The sequence below is a fragment of the Rissa tridactyla genome, chromosome Z (genome assembly GCF_028500815.1).
Source record: "Rissa tridactyla isolate bRisTri1 chromosome Z, bRisTri1.patW.cur.20221130, whole genome shotgun sequence".
In the NCBI taxonomy this organism is placed as follows: Eukaryota; Metazoa; Chordata; class Aves; order Charadriiformes; family Laridae; genus Rissa; species Rissa tridactyla.
Window position 1 is genome coordinate 49,805,368 of NC_071497.1, and position 17,153 is coordinate 49,822,520.

A 17,153-nucleotide genomic window follows, 5' to 3' on the forward strand; every position below is an offset into this window, starting at 1 on the left:
GAGCGCCCCGGCGGATCCGGCGCCCCCAGGCATGGCCAGCTCGGTGAGTACCGCCGCTGCTCGCTGCCGGGGCGTTTCTCTTGCCCTGCCTGCCCGCCGCTCACGGCGGCGGCACAGAGCGTGCAGGCGGCCGGAGGGAGGGCGGCGGGTGTCGCCTCAGCCGTGTCCCTGCCGCCGCACCGGGGGCACCGGGAAGGGGGAACGGTGCCTCCCCTGACAGCGGTCCCCGGCTGCCCGCGCCCGCCGGGCGGCACCGCGCCTCCCCGCATCCTCCCGCTGGCAGCGGGAGCTCTCTCTCGCCCTTGCCTGCCGGGCCGATTTTTTGTTGCGGGGTCGCGGCGGCACCTCTCTGGTTTTGTTCCTCTCTCCCGGCGTCCGGTGCCGTTTTGTCCGTGTTCCCCCACCCCTCCTCCGCCTGCGGTGGGGCCGGTTTCCCCCCTCGTCCGCCCGCCCGGCCCCGCTTCCTCGGGCGCTCACCGCCTCTCCCCCCCGCAGTGCGCCGTGCAGGTGAAGCTGGAGCTGGGGCACCGAGCCCAGGTCAGGAAGAAACCCACCATTGAGGGCTTCACCCACGACTGGATGGTGTTTGTCAGAGGGCCCGAGCACAGCAACATCCAGCACTTCGTGGAGAAAGTCGTCTTTCACCTGCATGAGAGCTTTCCGCGGCCGAAAAGAGGTAAGCAGGGCCCGCCGCGGGCTGCCCCGACGGCACCGGGGTCCTGGCCGGTGGGCCGGTAGCGGGTTCCCCCCCCATCGCGAAGCCGAGCGCTGCCCCGCCGGCTCGGAGCGGGCGCAGCTGACGGGGCTGTGCCGGTCCCCGCGGAGAACAAAAGCGGCCGCCGGTGCGGCGGTGGGCTGCCGGTGGCTCTTCTCCCGGCCGCATCGGGGCTGCCCAGGGGTCGGGGGGAGGCTCCTTTCTGCCCCCGTCCTTCTACCGGACTGGCCGCCGTGGGGGTCTCCATTCGCGGCTGCCCACCGTGGCAAGGCCGGGGCTCGGTGTACCGGCTCCTCCCGGCGTCTCGCTTGTCGGTGGCACGGGACTGACCTCTGTGTCGGGGTGGTTGTGCACCGGAGGTGGCTGCCCACGTGTGGCTTTGCTTCTGGCTGGTCTTGCTTTCTCCCCATGTACGAAATGACTGCGTCAGGGATGCCTGGAAACGTGTTCCTGCTCCCAGGCTGGTACTTGGCGTTTTGACTCCCCCAGCACTTTGCATTCTGCTTCGTTCTCTAGTTCATCGTCAGGGCTTCAGCCTCTCCTGAGTACATGTAAACTTCTGGAAAAGGGGGTGTGTGTGTGCGGTGCATCTGTACCCACATAAGTTGGGCTGGGAAGAGGTATAAGAAACCTTTTGTTTTCAGATCTGATTCCAGAGCACTTACTGTCCGTATTATTGTAGTTGGATTAGTAGAGGTAACAGTACAAACAGAAGAAGTGAGCAGGTTTATTTATCTATGCAGACACAATGGTTAGTAGTTATCTTTCATTTGATCTGTAATCTTTATTGGCATCTAGAACTCCTGCAGTGCCTTAAAACAATATAATCATAAATCCTGACTGTTCAGAGCTAGGTGCAGAAAAAAATGAATGTTCAGGGAGCAAAAAACATGAAAATTTTCAGTCTTGAGATAAAAAAAGCTTTTTTTTGTGGTAAGATAAAAACATATATTTTGGTTTAGTGTTTCTCAGTTTGAAGATACCAAGCTAAGAATTGCAGTATTTCAGCTGCTGAGATTATCTTCTGAAATATAAGCTACTAATTCCCTTTTATTATCGTAGAGTTGATAAATTTTTAAATCTACTGTAAACCAGCACAGTACTACACAAACAGTTTTAGGTAGATCATATGCAATACTGCAGTATTTCTGAATTAAATTGCCCACATTGCACTGTAGAGTTTTCCTCCTGTTTTTTTTTTCTATTTCTTGTACAGAAAAATGTGACTCCAGGTCAGTCTAAATAGTTTGGCAGAGAAACACCTGAGAACAGGTCTGATTAGTCTAAATAGGTGAGATAGCATTATCCATTTTCAGCAAATTAGATGACGTACTGAAATCAGGGGTAGAAAGTACATTTAATACTTTGAAGCTCTGTCTGCATAGGAGGTGTTTGTGACGCGCTTTGCTTTTATTATCTGTCCTTGGTTTATTTACTCCTTGTTGTCTGGCCCCAGGGTACATGACTCTGCAGCCCAAACTTGAGGGTTGCTAGGTGTGATGTGGAGCATGCTATAAGAATATATTTTAGGACTTTTGCAAATGAAAGATGTGTAGTTTGCTGCTGGGAATGCTCTGTGTCTCCAGCTGCTGAGTTTAGTTATGCAGTCATTTAAGCCATTGTTTTAAAGTGTTTATTTTGGGGTTTTATTTGTATGCATCATTTTCATGATGTGGCAACTGCTGGGAAAGATGCCAGCTTATATAGCCCGGGAGGGGACATGTCATACTGTGATGGCACATGACTTGGATTGTAGGAGAACGCCGCAGCCGCTCCCATCCAGCAGAGCATAAGCTCCGATGGCAAAAGCTCCATTCACTTCTGGGCTTTGCTTAGCCTCCTAAAACTACAGCAATGAGTGGAAAATAGATGCTGAAGAAATTTCAGCCCCCTGAAATGACAGTGGGAAACACAAGCATTGCGCTGCTGAGAGTGATCCATGTACGAATTACAGCACGTTTTCTGCTGTACAAAAGTGTTTAAAAGAGTGGTGGTGATGTGTGCCTTGTAAATGGGAGCATTTTGTTTGTCTTTCTAATTTACAAATACAGTTGAAATTTTTGACAAAAATATTCTAGGCTTTTTTTGGCTCTGTGAATAAGTGCTGTTAGTTTGATGTGACCTCAGATAGTCTTCAGGGTGGTATCTTAAGTGTTGCATATCGGGAATGATACAATTGCTTGTAGGGCTAGTCAAACCATTTTCCATCACTTCCTCTGAAGTTATATACTTTACTATTTTAGTATAAGATAACTTACCACTTGGAGATACTTGCTAAGCTCTCAAGCTAATACTAAACCATGGGTTTAGCAAGCTGAAGTAGGTGTACAATATTAATCAAAAGCAAGTACTAGTATAGTGACTGTCCATTATAACGCTTAGCTGTCTGGTAAGTGATCTTTTTGTCTCTGGATTCATGCTGTGAATGGCTGCGCTAACACGTGTGCTTGCTAGGAAAAGTTTTAATTCATTAAGTCCATCTGCAGAGCTCATGGATCAATTTGAAAATAGTAAATGAACACGCTATCGTAGGTGTTATTAGCTCATAATGTGTTTCTGTTGCTAGATCACTTTTTATTAGGAGCGTAGTCATTCCAAACGTCAAGGAGGGCAAGGGAGATGAATTATTTTCAGTGCATTTGCTTTGCATGTTTATGAGAATAGCTGGATAAACTCAGTTTGCTGGCTACACCTCTGGTTTTGCTTATCTGTTCTGGCTATGCTAGGGATTTTGAAAATACTAGAGGTCAGTGCAGAGTTTGCAAAGGTGTGCCCAAGTATTTGCTCTACTAATAGTTGTTGCAGAGCAAGCAGGGTCCTGTACCTCGAAGTTGCATCAGTTTTAAGGTGGAAACGCAGCTAGGAATGGTGTTCAGTCAGTGGAGTGCAGAGCAGGTTGTTTGTGTAGATAGGATGGGAAGGTGATGTTGACTAACAGGGAACAGAGTACCAATAAGCTAGAGTGACCTAATAAAATAGTCTCCTTTATCTTATCTTTCACTGTGTTTTGCCTTAAACTTGAGCTTGGCAGCGAGTTTATTGTTTTCTGTTTGCCTCATTGTGACTGAATGCTTCAGTTTGTCCTTGCATGGTAGAGCATACCGGCATTCGCAGTGACTGGTTCCCTGTACTCTCTCCCATTTAATGGCCTGCTCCTGATGACTTCATGAGTAGTTTCATGGGGGTGGGTGAGGGGGATGGCTACAGGACTCCTTGTCAGGTTAAAGAAAGTAGACTCGTGCCCACACTAATTTTTGAGTGGCATTTGCAAGACAAAAGCTTGCTGAAATCATCACACAATTACAAATACCGCTGTTTTCAAGTCTCTTATATTTTGTGATGCTGATGTAAATTGGTTGAGAAAAGATGGAGAATGGCTAAGATTCTAGCCTTATTTCAAAGCATGTGTTGCTTACCTTTCATTATTCATGTGAAGAAAATAGTGCTGTGTGTAAAAGTCCAGTGTTATAAACCATGTTTGTGGAACAAGGTTTGTCACCAGATATGGCTAACTTTGATCTGCTGCGATACTGTCTCCCAAAGAGGAGCTGTTGCTCTCAACTGATAATGTGTCTCATTACTACTTTGGATGCAAAGCAATGTAGAAATACTTTCTTCCTCTTATTACCTGATGAATGTTGGTACTTCGGAATAGTAGTCCAGTGTACTATTTGTCTTATGGTATTTCAGTTGGATAAGGAAATGCATCTGTTGTGTTTCGATGACCGTTGATGTTTCAACAAGTATGTGTCAAAAACTACATTAGAACTAGTGTGACCTGAGTGGACAAGTTCCTATAAATCAGTGGTGCATTTTGATAAACTACGTTTTTCTTTCAAAAAAAACCCTGCACTAATATTTCTGTGCTAATAACTTAGTCAATATGAAAATGACAGTTTGGACTCTCTGGAATGTTGTAGCTTATAAAGAGGGAGGCGCTGCTTTCCTCTGTGGAGCTGAGGGGAACCATGCTTACTGCATCTTGTAGTTCCAGAAGTTTTACAACGATATGGGAAAGTGATAGAAGTGGAGCTGCTTGTTATTCTGCTATAGGATGGACCAAATTGTAAAATTCTTCCAGAAAATTCATGTTTCCAGTATTGGTTGTTTTTGTTAAAGTTGTCCCTTAGTGCAGAATGAGAATTTAGTGGAACATAACATTTTGAAATAGACTTAGCTACTGTAAAAGGTGCTGATGATTTCTTCCTACTAGACACATTCTTTCTCTTCTCAAACGGAAGCTTTTCCAGTTTTGTTCCCACAACTCAACCAGGCAATTTTTTTGAATGGTCTTCCTTAGGAAAGGTAGAAAACATCCTCTTCTAAATCCACTGTGTTGTAGAAGTCCAGTAAGGAGGAAGAAACTCTAAAAAATGAGTCCCTGTTATTGCTGGTGTGGTTTTTTATTGTTTGTTTTCTTTTTGTCCCAGAGGCCAGGGTATTTTGGGTCATGGCAAGGGAAGAATCTTTTGGCACAGGAAGCATGGCGTGAAGGGCAGCGGCAGTATGGGGTGTGCTGTTGCTGGTGGAAGGGGCTGCCCCATAAACCCACACAAACCCATGGACAGACTTCAGTTCTGGCACGTCATGGTGCGTGGTGACACACACGGTGTGAGCGGCAGCCGGTTCTGTCTCTTCCATCCTCAGTGCTCATCAGTGTAGTTGCAGAGTGGAAATGGCGTTTAGAGCATCCTTCAGTTTGCTTGTAAGCTCTTCCTGGTAAAACGTATCTGTAGATAAACCATAATACAGGATGCGTAATTTTATTTACAAAGGGGAAATGCATTTTTGATTTTAAAAAAATAAACCTCATGGCTTTTTGTGCCCTATCCACTAGCTTGAAATAAAAAAAAAAATGCCAATCAAATTCTGCTTCTGTGCATTTGGATTAATTGTACAAAACCTGAACGAAGCTGACTGCACCAGTTGCTCAACTTGTGATGGACAGGTCAGTGCAGTTTCAAGATGTGGATAGGCTCATCTGTGGAGACACTTTGGTCTGCTGCTTTAAAGGAACGTTTAATTTAGACAAAATTTTTGACAGTGACAGCTTAATCCTCTTGTGAAAGCACATCTCACACTGTATTTTAAAACAGTCTCTAGTGATCTATATTTTGTCTCTAAAAATGCTTCACGAAGCTCCCTAAAAGTATTTATTGATAATATGCTGTCCAAGAAAGTCAATGAAATGTCTTAGAATGAACTTTGGTTAGGAAAAGTGATGTAGTTTTCCCCTGGTTACTTTGTGATTTTTTTTTTTTAGTTTTTTTTAAAATTTGCTTTTCAAATATTTTACTATGTTAGGAGGTACATTAGGGGAAGGGAAAAGAGATCCTTGATCCTTGCTTCACTTCCCAGCCCCATTTTATTAATGTGTTGACCACAATGCAAGTGCTGCTGCTTTTAGTAGCTGGAATGTTGTCTTTTAAATTTTGGAGAAAATGACCAACCAATACTATCTCAGTCACTGTTCCTGCTTAATTTTTTTTCTTTTGGTGATATTTTTTAAAATACTAAGTGTAAAATAATATTAGTCTCTCCCTGCTCCATTTAAAGTCAGTGAGAGACTTAACTCTCTGTTAATTACAGTAAATTGAGTGGCCTGATGATAGGGACCCACACGAAGATTCTTGCCAGATGACCTGACTTTTCCCTTTGTACCAACCAGGGCAGGCAGATGGTAAAGATCAACAAAAAGGCAGCCAGTTTTCTGCTGGATATTTAGCTACACTTGTAAGAACTTAAGTTGATTGTAGGTCTGTTTTGGGTTTTTTCCCCTCTTAAATTTTGCCCAAGCCTAGCCGTCCAGGTATGATAGTCATATGGGAATTTCTTTTTCCATCAATCTTACAGATAGAGGTTGTATATTGCACATTTTAGGGCAGGTGTTGGTATTTTAGTTGCAAAACAGTTGTGGTATTGGGCATGGTGGGGCATTGGCTCATCAGTGGATTTCAGCTGTGGCCAATGAAACTTCTGATGTCTAGGGAAGAATTTTGTTTGTTTAATAGGAAAGTCTTGAGACTTCATGTTTCTACTACTTTAAGAAGAGGCTGAATAGCTTTGAGAGTATGTACATGTTTTCAAGTGCACTTTTTAATTCAGCCTGATGCAAATCAAAAGGGTATCTCACAGCTTTATTTTTTCAAAGAGAATTAGAAGAGTTTGAATATAGGGAAGCTATCGAGTTTCATCTATACATGAGTGCAATCAGTAAATAATTGGTGGATTTGATGGTAAGATGCTACCTGTATAGGAAAACCTGTTTCTAATAAATAATTTCCCCTCCCTGATATGCCTCTAAAAATGATCACATTCCACGTCAATGCTTATGCTTTATTTAGAAGTATACAGTATATGTATAAGGACTTGATTCCTAGATTGGGTGGTATACATCTGTTTTATGAGTATACAACTCTGATGATCCGTTTCCATCAGAAGTGATTTGCTGTCTGAAAAGACTTGCATTGCATTCAACTCGCAGGTAAACGCAGACCGGTGTGACAATGGGCTCTCAGGCTTGCTCAAGATACCTAGTGACTGTGCAGTCTGTAGTACCTCAGCGTGACAAGACATGTGAATTAACAAGGCTGCTACATCCTCCAGTGACACAAACTCGGTTTTTAAAGTTTACTTGCACGTTTTTTGGTGTGGTTTGTGTGTTCAATGCGTGCTCTTTTCATTGTCCTGTGTGGGATGTCTAGTTTCGGCTAGATTCCCTCCCCCTGCCAGCATGGGCAAATACTGATTTCTGTCAGAGCTGCCAGTCCGTTTTGATTCTTATTTCTGAACTCTTCAAAGATTAACCTAGGTTATTTTTTTCACATTAAGTTACTTTGAAAAGCGTTTAATTCCTAATACAGTATTTTTAGTTTTAAGAAGCTATGGTTACGTCTTTGTAAAGCTACAGTATTAATACTCTGTGACTGTAAGTCTTCTGGATTTTAGATGGTAGGGAATGAAATGTAGTTTTGGGGCTATTGTACACAAGATTTTTGGGTAGCTGTAGAATAATACTTACTTGAAGTACAGAAAAACAGATTGTTTTGTGTAAGATCAGCTCTATCATTTCTTTAAGTAAGATGAAGGAGAAGATACCTCAAAATGTTTAAATCAGTAGACAGTTAAATTTGTTAGCATTTATTTGAGAAAATGAAAACAGCTGGGTTGTTTGCTGTTTACAGTTGTTACTCTATTTACTTTTGTGCAGTTTTTATCCTTAGAAAAATAGATATGTAAGAAATCTTTAAACCACGTATTTACTGTCACAGGTTAGAGAATCTGAACTTCAGGAACAATTATGTCTGTTAAGATTTTTCAGTGCTGTATTAGTTAGCTGTAAAATCTTGGAAATTAGATTTGTGTTATTTTTTGTAGTACTGTTCAACGTATGAAGTCTGTTCTTGTAACAATGCTGTGCAGTATGGTTAGGGTTGTTTTTTGGTGTGTTGAGTTTGGTGGGTTTTTTGTTTAAATTCAGGTTTGTGGGAGAAATGTTGGAGAGGGTTATTCAGTCCTTTGTTCTGGTGGAATCTGTGGAAAAGACTGACAACTTGATAGTTGCAGCCTGTAAAGCCTGTTGATAATGCTTGCGATAGGTGAGGAAAGCACAGATTAATTTCTAAAGGTTTTAGGAATTAAAACTAATTTAAGAATTAAGTCTGTAGGCTGTTGCAGTTTGACTGCATTAATTTTTGTGGGATTCTTATGATGGACACATGCACTCTTAAACCAGCAGAATTTAGTTAATGTGTGATCATTCTGTTTCTTGCCTTCCCGGTAGTGATTGATAGGCATATATGAAAACAAAGGAACAGTCAAATTCTAGCACTTCTGTATATTTGCATGAAAATTACAGTTTCTCATCTTGTCACAAAACACTTCACCTCTAACTGCAAATGTTGTTTGCTTTTTGTGTGACTTGACTTTTTGCTGTGCTTTCTAGTACAGAAAGGGGAGGAGGAACAGACTGGTATTTAAAATATTTGTATGCTTACTTAAATCTCTGTGTGGGCATTTGTTTTGAAATTAATTGTATTATCCTGTCTACTATTAAAGTATACAGCTAAAATACCAATATTGTGTAGAAAATAACTTAAAACACTGTACAGTGCTGTTGTTCAGTACCTGTTAAAAAGTTAAAATTGTTAAATTCTTTCTGGTGTGCCATTTAACTTAAGCAATATTAGCGTGCGAGACTGTTACTGCTAGGCAGTCGGTCATGGGAGAGTTTCTCATCAGTGTCCTTGTGATGGTGCTCCTTGGCAGAGCATCAATGTTTAATTCTCTGCCTTGCTTGCCAGCTACGAGGGTTTATAATGCTGTTAATCCCATGCCGAGCTCCTATGCTGGCTCTGGCTCCCTTGAGGTGTTCAGGTTTGTTTCTTTGAGCTCCCCGAATGAGCCCAGCTGTGCTGGATGAGTTTGATTTTTAAAATCTGTGGCACGCTATAGTGACAGAGGTCTCAACAGCTGTAACGTCTTGTAAATAATAGATCAAATCTAAATTTTTTTAAGTACAGTTCAGACCTATTCTCAGTGATTGGTGCATTTGAATTGCCTTTTTATGGCTTCAGTAACTTGTCCATAATTCAACATAAAAACATATGCCCATGCAATATGATGTGTGTATTTTTCATATGAAATCTTTCTCATGAGGGTAAATACCAAGATAGGTATTTCTGTTTTCAGATGGTTATGATGGCAGAGATTATAGTGCAAACTGCATTATTACACATAACAAAAAAAAAAAAAGCAGAGCTGAACAATAAATGTGAGGTGGATTGATTTTGCGGATTACTGTTAGGATACTGAGTGGTTTGTGGTAAGTCTGAATTTAGTATTTGTGCTGTTCCGAAGTTCGTACAGAAAAACTCTGCCCAATGCAATGAGACACTAATCGTTTTCCTCATTCTAGATGCAAGTAACGTAAACATAACTTATATCTTGAAACAAGGGTTGACAAAGTCTTCTGCACTTGTAGGCTTGTAAGGGAAATCAAGGCCTTTTTTTGTTTACTTAGAGGGAGACGTTATTTTACCTTTCATGTGCTGACTTTAAAGGGCAAATGATTCAGAAAGGAATAATGCTGAGATTCAACTGAGACAGAACTACTTGAAGTTGTGAGCTGGAAGCCAGCAACCGTGGCATTTTCCATCATGTGTAGAGGGGGGAAATAGGGCAGGTCCAAAAATGTTTACTGTTACTCACAGCAGCCTTTCTGGTAGCGGAGGACAGAAGTTTTCTTGAGGAATTTTGATAGATAAGTATTAAACAGGGAAGTAGCATTTGAATTGCTCTTGCATCCAGTACCAGGCTTTGTAATTAACAGAAAGAAAGATTTGCACCTTTCATCTTACATAATTCAAATTCCAAGTGAATATTTTATTGAAGCATATAGTAAAGCCATTTACTGAAAAGCAGGTGAGAGGTGAATTGAGTTTGAAATCTTGTGTGCTCTGTGAATGTGGAGATGCACAGGTCTGGCAGAATATTTAAGGGCAGGTTTTTTAACCAGGATACTGCCTGATGATTTTTTTTTAATGATGTTTCTTGTTTCTTTTGTTGTTTTTTTTTTTCTTTTTGTTTGCTTGCCCAACCCGGGGACACACCATATTTCAGAACGTGCTTGCTGTTAAATCAAAATGATTTAATAGTACCATAAGGAAAGACAAAACTGTGTGAAAGAGTAAAGTATATCAAAACGTGTATAATCATATAGTGGGACAGAAATCAGTCTCAAGTCTGTTTATCTAAAAATACCTTAATGAAAATGACTTTGTTAGAACTATTCCAAAGTATTTATTTAAATATCCCTAAACATACAAAGCTGAAGAGCTTTCACTTTTAAAGGAATGGCATGCCCTTCCAGTTTTTTTTTTGAGCCAGAGTTGTGGTGTTTTGCCTCTGTGAGAAGGTAAATTTCTACTTGGGGAAATAAGTAGACACTAATAAGCACGGATTTGTTCTTTTTAGACAGATCCAATGCCCATCCAATATCTAGTTGCTGTCTTTCATTAGGGGACCCCTTAGAAGCTGGAGGTACTGCTTGGGGTCCAGCACCCGCACATGGTGTGTGCTCGCTTGCCACATCCTGCAGTCTCCCAGGGCTTGGGGTTTTGTTTCACTGGCCACTGACCGAGGATGTGCAATGCTCCAGAGCCCATGCTCCAGAGCTCCCCTGCTCTCTGACGGATGGGCCAGCGAGGAGATGGAGGTGCATACGTGCTGCCAGTGGATAACCACGTGTGAGATCTGTATCAGAGTCTTCAGGAAATGGGGAGGAAAGCTGTAGAAGGAGTTTTTGGTGCATTTGAAGTCCGAATGCAAAAATATTTATGCAAACTGTTCCCTTAGTTCTGTAGCTGGATGGAAGTACAGTTGTACTAGTATATTTAACTGGCCTTACGCAAAACAAACAAAACCACCCCAACAGGTAAATTTCAGTTGTCTCAAAAACAATGAGCCACAGGAAGGAATAAAGACAGAATCCAATAATGAGAGTAATATCTAGAAAGCATATACTTAACGTTTTGAGAAAAAAAACCCCAAAAGGTGTGTTTTGTAAGTATACTGTTTTGCTTAGCCTTTCATTTGAAATACAATCTTAAAATAAATTTATTTATATGCTACACTGGAGTCAGAAAATACTATTCTTGTGAATTCATCTGTAATATGTGAAGGTTCCTTATTTGTTCTGATGCTGCTGCTGTTACAGTTATGCCTCTTAGAAACGCAAAGATCTACTCTCGTCTGTGGTATAATTCCTGTGCTGTTAAAGCTTTTTGACACCCAAGTTCTTATTTCTTTGCCTGGCTGTCACTAATTCGTCTAAAGTGTCTTTTAAGTAAGTGTGTGCTTTCTGTGAGTATTGTAAACGCTGCCCTTTGTATCTAGCAAATACTCCAGGACAGAAAGTCCAACTCCTTAAATTTGGTGAGGCTTCTTTTGCCCTTTTGGTTCAGCCACATTCTAGCCCAATTCTGCAGAATATTGCTGTGATGTCTTCTCAGCAAAAAGTATTTTACCCATAACATATAGTCTAGTCAGTACTTCATTGCAGTCAGATTAACAGAAGCAGCAATACAGTAATACAATTACACATCCTTATTATCTGAAGAATTAAGGATACTTAAGGTAAGTTTGTCTTCTCAGACTATAATTTTTTTTTTTTGTGATTGGTCTTAACATGAGAACCAGTGCATTCACTTCCTGAATAAAAAGGCAACTAGAACACATAAATGTATTCTTTATCTTGCAGTCTTAGCCTTGTCTGTCTTGTCTCTGTAAGTCTGGGGAGGTAGCAGCCTTTCAATCAGGCTCTGTGTTTCTTATAAGGATGTTTGCTTATATTATTCTTTAGTGCTGTCCTGTCTATAATGCTTCCCTAGCATTGTTTTTTTTTTTTTTAATAAAGGAAACTACTTAAAAATGACTGTGACAAATGCTGTAACGTATTTGTGTGTAAATTGCTGTGAAGCAACTCCATCCAAGTTCTTTGGGTGCCTTTGGAAGTCTTGTGCAAATACACCAAGACCAGCCCTTGAACCTAAATCAAATAAGGTCGCCCAGCAACAGTAAAACACTTTAGTTTGCTTCTGCAGGCATTGCTCTGCCATCCTTGCACTGCTTTTCCAGTGGGTGTCTGGGCATGCCACGAGTTGCCCTGACTGTAGGTAATGCAGTGGAGGTGATAATGAAATTAATGAATTGTACAGGGATGCCCTGAAGTAGAACCTGCTTCACTGCTGAGGTGAGTCGGAGATCGCTCCAGAAAAGCAGTGGCGACCTGTGGTCTTCAAGCTGGACCTGGGCAGGCAGGTGGTTGTGTCTGAATCCAGTTACAGCACTTCTGTAGCTCAAACCTAATAGGAGCAATGACCAAATGATTTTAATGGGAGGGTAAACTTCAGAAACCCACCACAGTCCAAACTACGCATGTGCATGTGTGCACCATACACACACTTTTTACAAATATTGACTGTTTCATAGACATGGAGCAGCTTTTTTGTGTGGATTCTGTACTGTCCAACATTTTAAGTTGAGATGATATGTTGCACCTATTGTGTTTTAAATGCCTGGACTTTAGAAAACTGAAAGTGTCTGTTGGATGTTGCACTTCATCAAGGGCTGTTCTTAAAATGGTCATCATCATTTATTCATCAATTATTTTAGTATTTCCTTCAGGCTTTATTGTTAAACGTAGAGTGATCCCACACTGGAAAGTTTATTTTTCAGCTACAAATGTCTCCATTGAGTATACATGACAATAAAAGTTAATATTTGACAAAAGGTTGTCAGATAAACTGGGAATGATTTTTATTTTCATTATCCTTGCTGTTGCCTGGAAACTACATAGAAACACACTGGTTTCTATGAAGCAGATTTACATTAGGTTACTTGCTTGAATTTTTGATACAATAAAGGCAAAGTTAAGCAACCACTGCACATTTTGCAGGTTTTGTAACAAAAGTTTAGTTGTATTAGTCTACTAATCTTAGTCTGCAGGGATATTTCCTTACATTTGTCTTAATGCCTAAAGTGCAATTTTATAGGAGGTAAAATACTAATAAACTACTTGTAGATTGACATTTTAAGGGTACTGTCAAAATTATCTGTGTTTCAGGTGGAATATTTAAATGGTTTTTGTTTCTTTTTTGTGTTTGAGTAGCTTAAATCTGGGAAGTTGTCTATTTGTGTGTCTAGACAATGGAAAACTTTACATTTTGGTTTTAGTTTCTTCCTCTGTGATCTGTCCTGAAGTCTAGATAATAGTGACTTCTTGATTAAAATCTAAACTCACTTCTGGTTTTTTAATACATTTTTAATGATGCATTTGATATGTAAATATTAAGTTAAGCTATACAGCTAACATGTAATCTGTAAATGTGTTTATAGGTATTGTAGTTTTAGAGGCATAACAACTTTTTTTTTTTACTTTAGCAATAAGTGATTTTGGAATCCAATGCAGTGATTAGATCAGTGTGTTTGCCTTGAGGCTTCAGTCACTTAATCTAAACTCAGAAAATTTCTGAGCATTCTTTATGTGAAAATAAAACTATTCAATAAAAGAATACTGGCATCTGTATCTTTGTGTGAAAAACACCGAAGCAAGCTAAGGGTGGTTAAGACTGGCATGCAGTCAGGCGCTGAAGATAAGGCTTCTTCCTCCTGCTTTCCCTAGGAGGTTGTTTTCTTTCATACTTTCTACGCTATGCAGTCTGTTCTACTGCACATTAATCTTATAGAAATGGTTTAGAGGCCAGTTATATAAGAGTTTTCACAAAGCCAGTGTGGGGGCCCAACGGTTTAACTGCAAATTAGGGGTACGGTAAGTACAAAATGCCTTCCAGCTATGCTGGCTTTGGGACTAAAAGGGTTTTTGCAAGTTTTCCTTGCCAAAGTTAAGAATAGTGGACTTCAGAAAATTATGCAAAAACTGAAATGACTACGGGAACTGTGTTCAAAAGTGCTGCAAAAGAAAGGGGAAGGGGGAATCAGGAAAAGGCATGAATTAAAGGTTAGTCTTCCTTTTTTGATTTTCGTTTTATTGACTGATTCTTTTCTTGCTAGATATCTTGCTAGGTGTCACCAGGTTGATGCCTATTTTTAAAAGGAAGGATTTAAAATGAAATCACAGATTTGTTTGGTTTTTTTTTTTAGGGTGATGCTAATTTTATGTGGTACCTTTAGAGCCTGGAATTTTATTCTGTAAGGAGAAAAAATGTGACATGTGGGCATGTGGTTCATTTATACAAATTCTAACTCTAGAATAGAGGGTCCATAATTGTAATTTAATGTTGACTCTATGTGTATGTATATTTGTGGGAATTACTGTAGGTAATTAGAATAGGAATTACTGGGAATTTTTTTTAGTCTTCCAGTAGAAAACAGCAGGCACTTAAAATAAACAAAGAGTTTAATGTTGTTTTGGATTTTTTGTGTCTTTCAGCCAATGCAAATTGTATTACTCTGATAATGTTTTCCTTGACCAACATGGAAGTTTCTCTCATGCAAAGAAATATAGTCATTAGTCTTCAATTTGTTCAGTTTCATCTCCCTTAAATTCCAGGGCACTGAAGAGGCAAAAGCTATTTAAAAGAGTTGTCCCCTTGTCTCTCTGAGGCAATCTCAGTGCCTTAAAGAGAAGATAATACCTCTGCTTCCTCTGCATGCTTAGGCAGTTTCACCGTTTGCCTTTACTATTTATGATTATTTCCTACCAGCACACCCACCAGAGTGGGTGGAAGCTGAATGCTTAAGCAGGAAAATGTGCTTCCCAACTTGCAGTGAGTATTGGGGAATCAGAGGCAGGTGTAGTGTGGTCCCTCCCTACTTTCTCAAGCTGTCTGTATCTCTGCCTTCTGTTATCTTATTTCTTCGTGTTTGTTCTAAGTCACTTTCCTTTCAAACATAATCATCCCAGTGCTAAGATTTTGGTGTGTTCATGTTTGAACGTGTGTGAATTGAAATGCTTTATTTTCCCTTTGTGTCTTCTGGAAATTAGATTTTTAGCATTGCCCTAACATGGCTTTGAAGCCCTACAGGCAGGCTGGGATATCAAAGGGCTACAGGAATTCAGCCATAATTGTTTTATGGCTTGCCAGAAATCAGACCTATTTGTATAGGTAGCATAGAAAATAGCTGTGATTTGACAATTTGGTGCCATTTATATCCACCATAAAAATAATAATAAAAAAAAGTTAAAGGGGTATTTTGGAAGCAGGAACTAAGCTGTAAATGCAAACTGCTTCTCCATTTTCTCAAAGGAACAAAAAGAAAACCGTGTTTAAGAAGCTTTTTATTGAAGCAAAGTTAACAAGGACCCTGTCTACTTTAAGTATATTTAATGCTGTCCTTGCACGTTTGTTTGTTCCTTTAGTACAAGATCACATCGTCCAAAATGTACAGATTTTAAAGGACTTCATAAGTCAGAAGGAAAATTAATACAGACTTATGCAGCAGCATGAATAAGTAGTCTAAGTGACCTTACTTCTGGAAAATTTGAAATAGTTCATTTTTCTGTTGTGAGTATAAGCGCGATGCCCATGCTGTCTTCTGGAAGTCTTACTGCAAATTACTTGTCCAGGTACCTTTCACGACTGAACAGTTAAGTGTGCAGACCTGAAACTGTGGTAGGATACTTTCCCAGTTGCTTGGAGAAGCCCTCTTGGAAATGTGTTGTCAATCTGATTTGAAAACCAGGGGTTAGGAAGCACTGGATCCCAGCAAGGGAGTTTTTGGGTGTTCTGCTACTTTCCAATATGTTGATAAGCATTTGGTAACAGTAACTTACTTGCGTTTGCTTTGCTTTCCACTTGTCTGTGCAGAGTGCTCTGAACATATGAGTGGGTTTGTGGGGTTATCCCAGTGCTCTGTGTAAAGGAGTGATGTAGGGAAGAAGTGTTCTCTGAGATATGTGGTACTGTCCAGTGGCTTATGGTAACATAACAAGAGCTGGAAGTCCATCTTTTCTTAGGTAAATGCAGCATTTGAAGAGATCTGACTTGGGATTGGCACAAATATCAGGTAGGAGAACCTGTCAGCAGGTCTCCTTACAAGTCTAAAGAGAGGTTGAACTGCACGTCAGTTGGGCAACTGGTTTTGTTACTTTCCCACTGATGTAAATTCCAGTACTTTACAACTATGGGGGCATCAAGGCATTAGTATTGCTCAAAGTGCGGACTGTTGAGGTGGTTAGTGTTTAGCTGTGTCCTTGGAGAGAGAGGTGAGGGGAGAGCATCTGTTGTTCATTTTGGTGGCCAGTCTGGCCCAAACCACGACAAGCTGGCAATAGTTTCTACTCTGTAAATAAAGCAGCGCATGTTCAAGGTGGTGAAAGGAAGAAGCACTCCAACCTAAAAATGGAAATTTGAGACCCAGAAAACTGAGTGACCCAGTACACCACGCTGAGCATAGCAGAGGCGAGCAGTTATGCTCCAGTGCTCTTCCTTTGGTTGATCTGGGTGAGCCTGCTGACATCCAAGCTACTTTGATAGATTAGGCACACCTGATTTCTTTTCTTCTGACCTCTCGCCGGTTCTTGAAAGCACTGATGTTTGTTGGAATGTTAATATTGTCTAACAAGTAGTGAAACTTCTGTTTGCTGTTGGACTTAATATATGAACAAGGTTTGGCACCTCTAATACTGGCCTACCCTGTGCAAATCTCATAGTATTCCTGTTAATTCTTACTCTGAGAAGGAAGGAGATTTTTATCTCAAGAATTAACACCATCCTTCCTGCTGCCAGTGGCACTCCTGTCGCTAAAAAGACTGGTTTCTTTATTAACATCTCAGCTATCTTTGTCTTTTGGTATCTAGACATGACTGAACATTTTAATAAACATTCATTAATAAACATTGCCACATTCTTCTTGAGGCACCCCAGGATGCCATTGGCCTTCTTGGCCACAAGGGCACATTGCTGGCTCATGGTCA

General features: G+C 40.7%; 1 protein-coding gene across 2 annotated transcripts in view; it reads left to right on the top strand.

The window, feature by feature from the left end:
• Window positions 1-17,153, top strand: part of MLLT3 (MLLT3 super elongation complex subunit) — a 139,459-nt gene continuing 122,306 nt past the window's right edge. For both annotated transcript variants that reach the window (XM_054185856.1, XM_054185857.1), the window contains exons 1-2: window positions 1-43; window positions 496-676. In XM_054185856.1, the coding sequence (XP_054041831.1) occupies window positions 32-43; window positions 496-676 (193 nt within the window). In that variant the 5' untranslated portion in view covers window positions 1-31. The remainder of the gene's footprint in view (window positions 44-495; window positions 677-17,153) is intronic.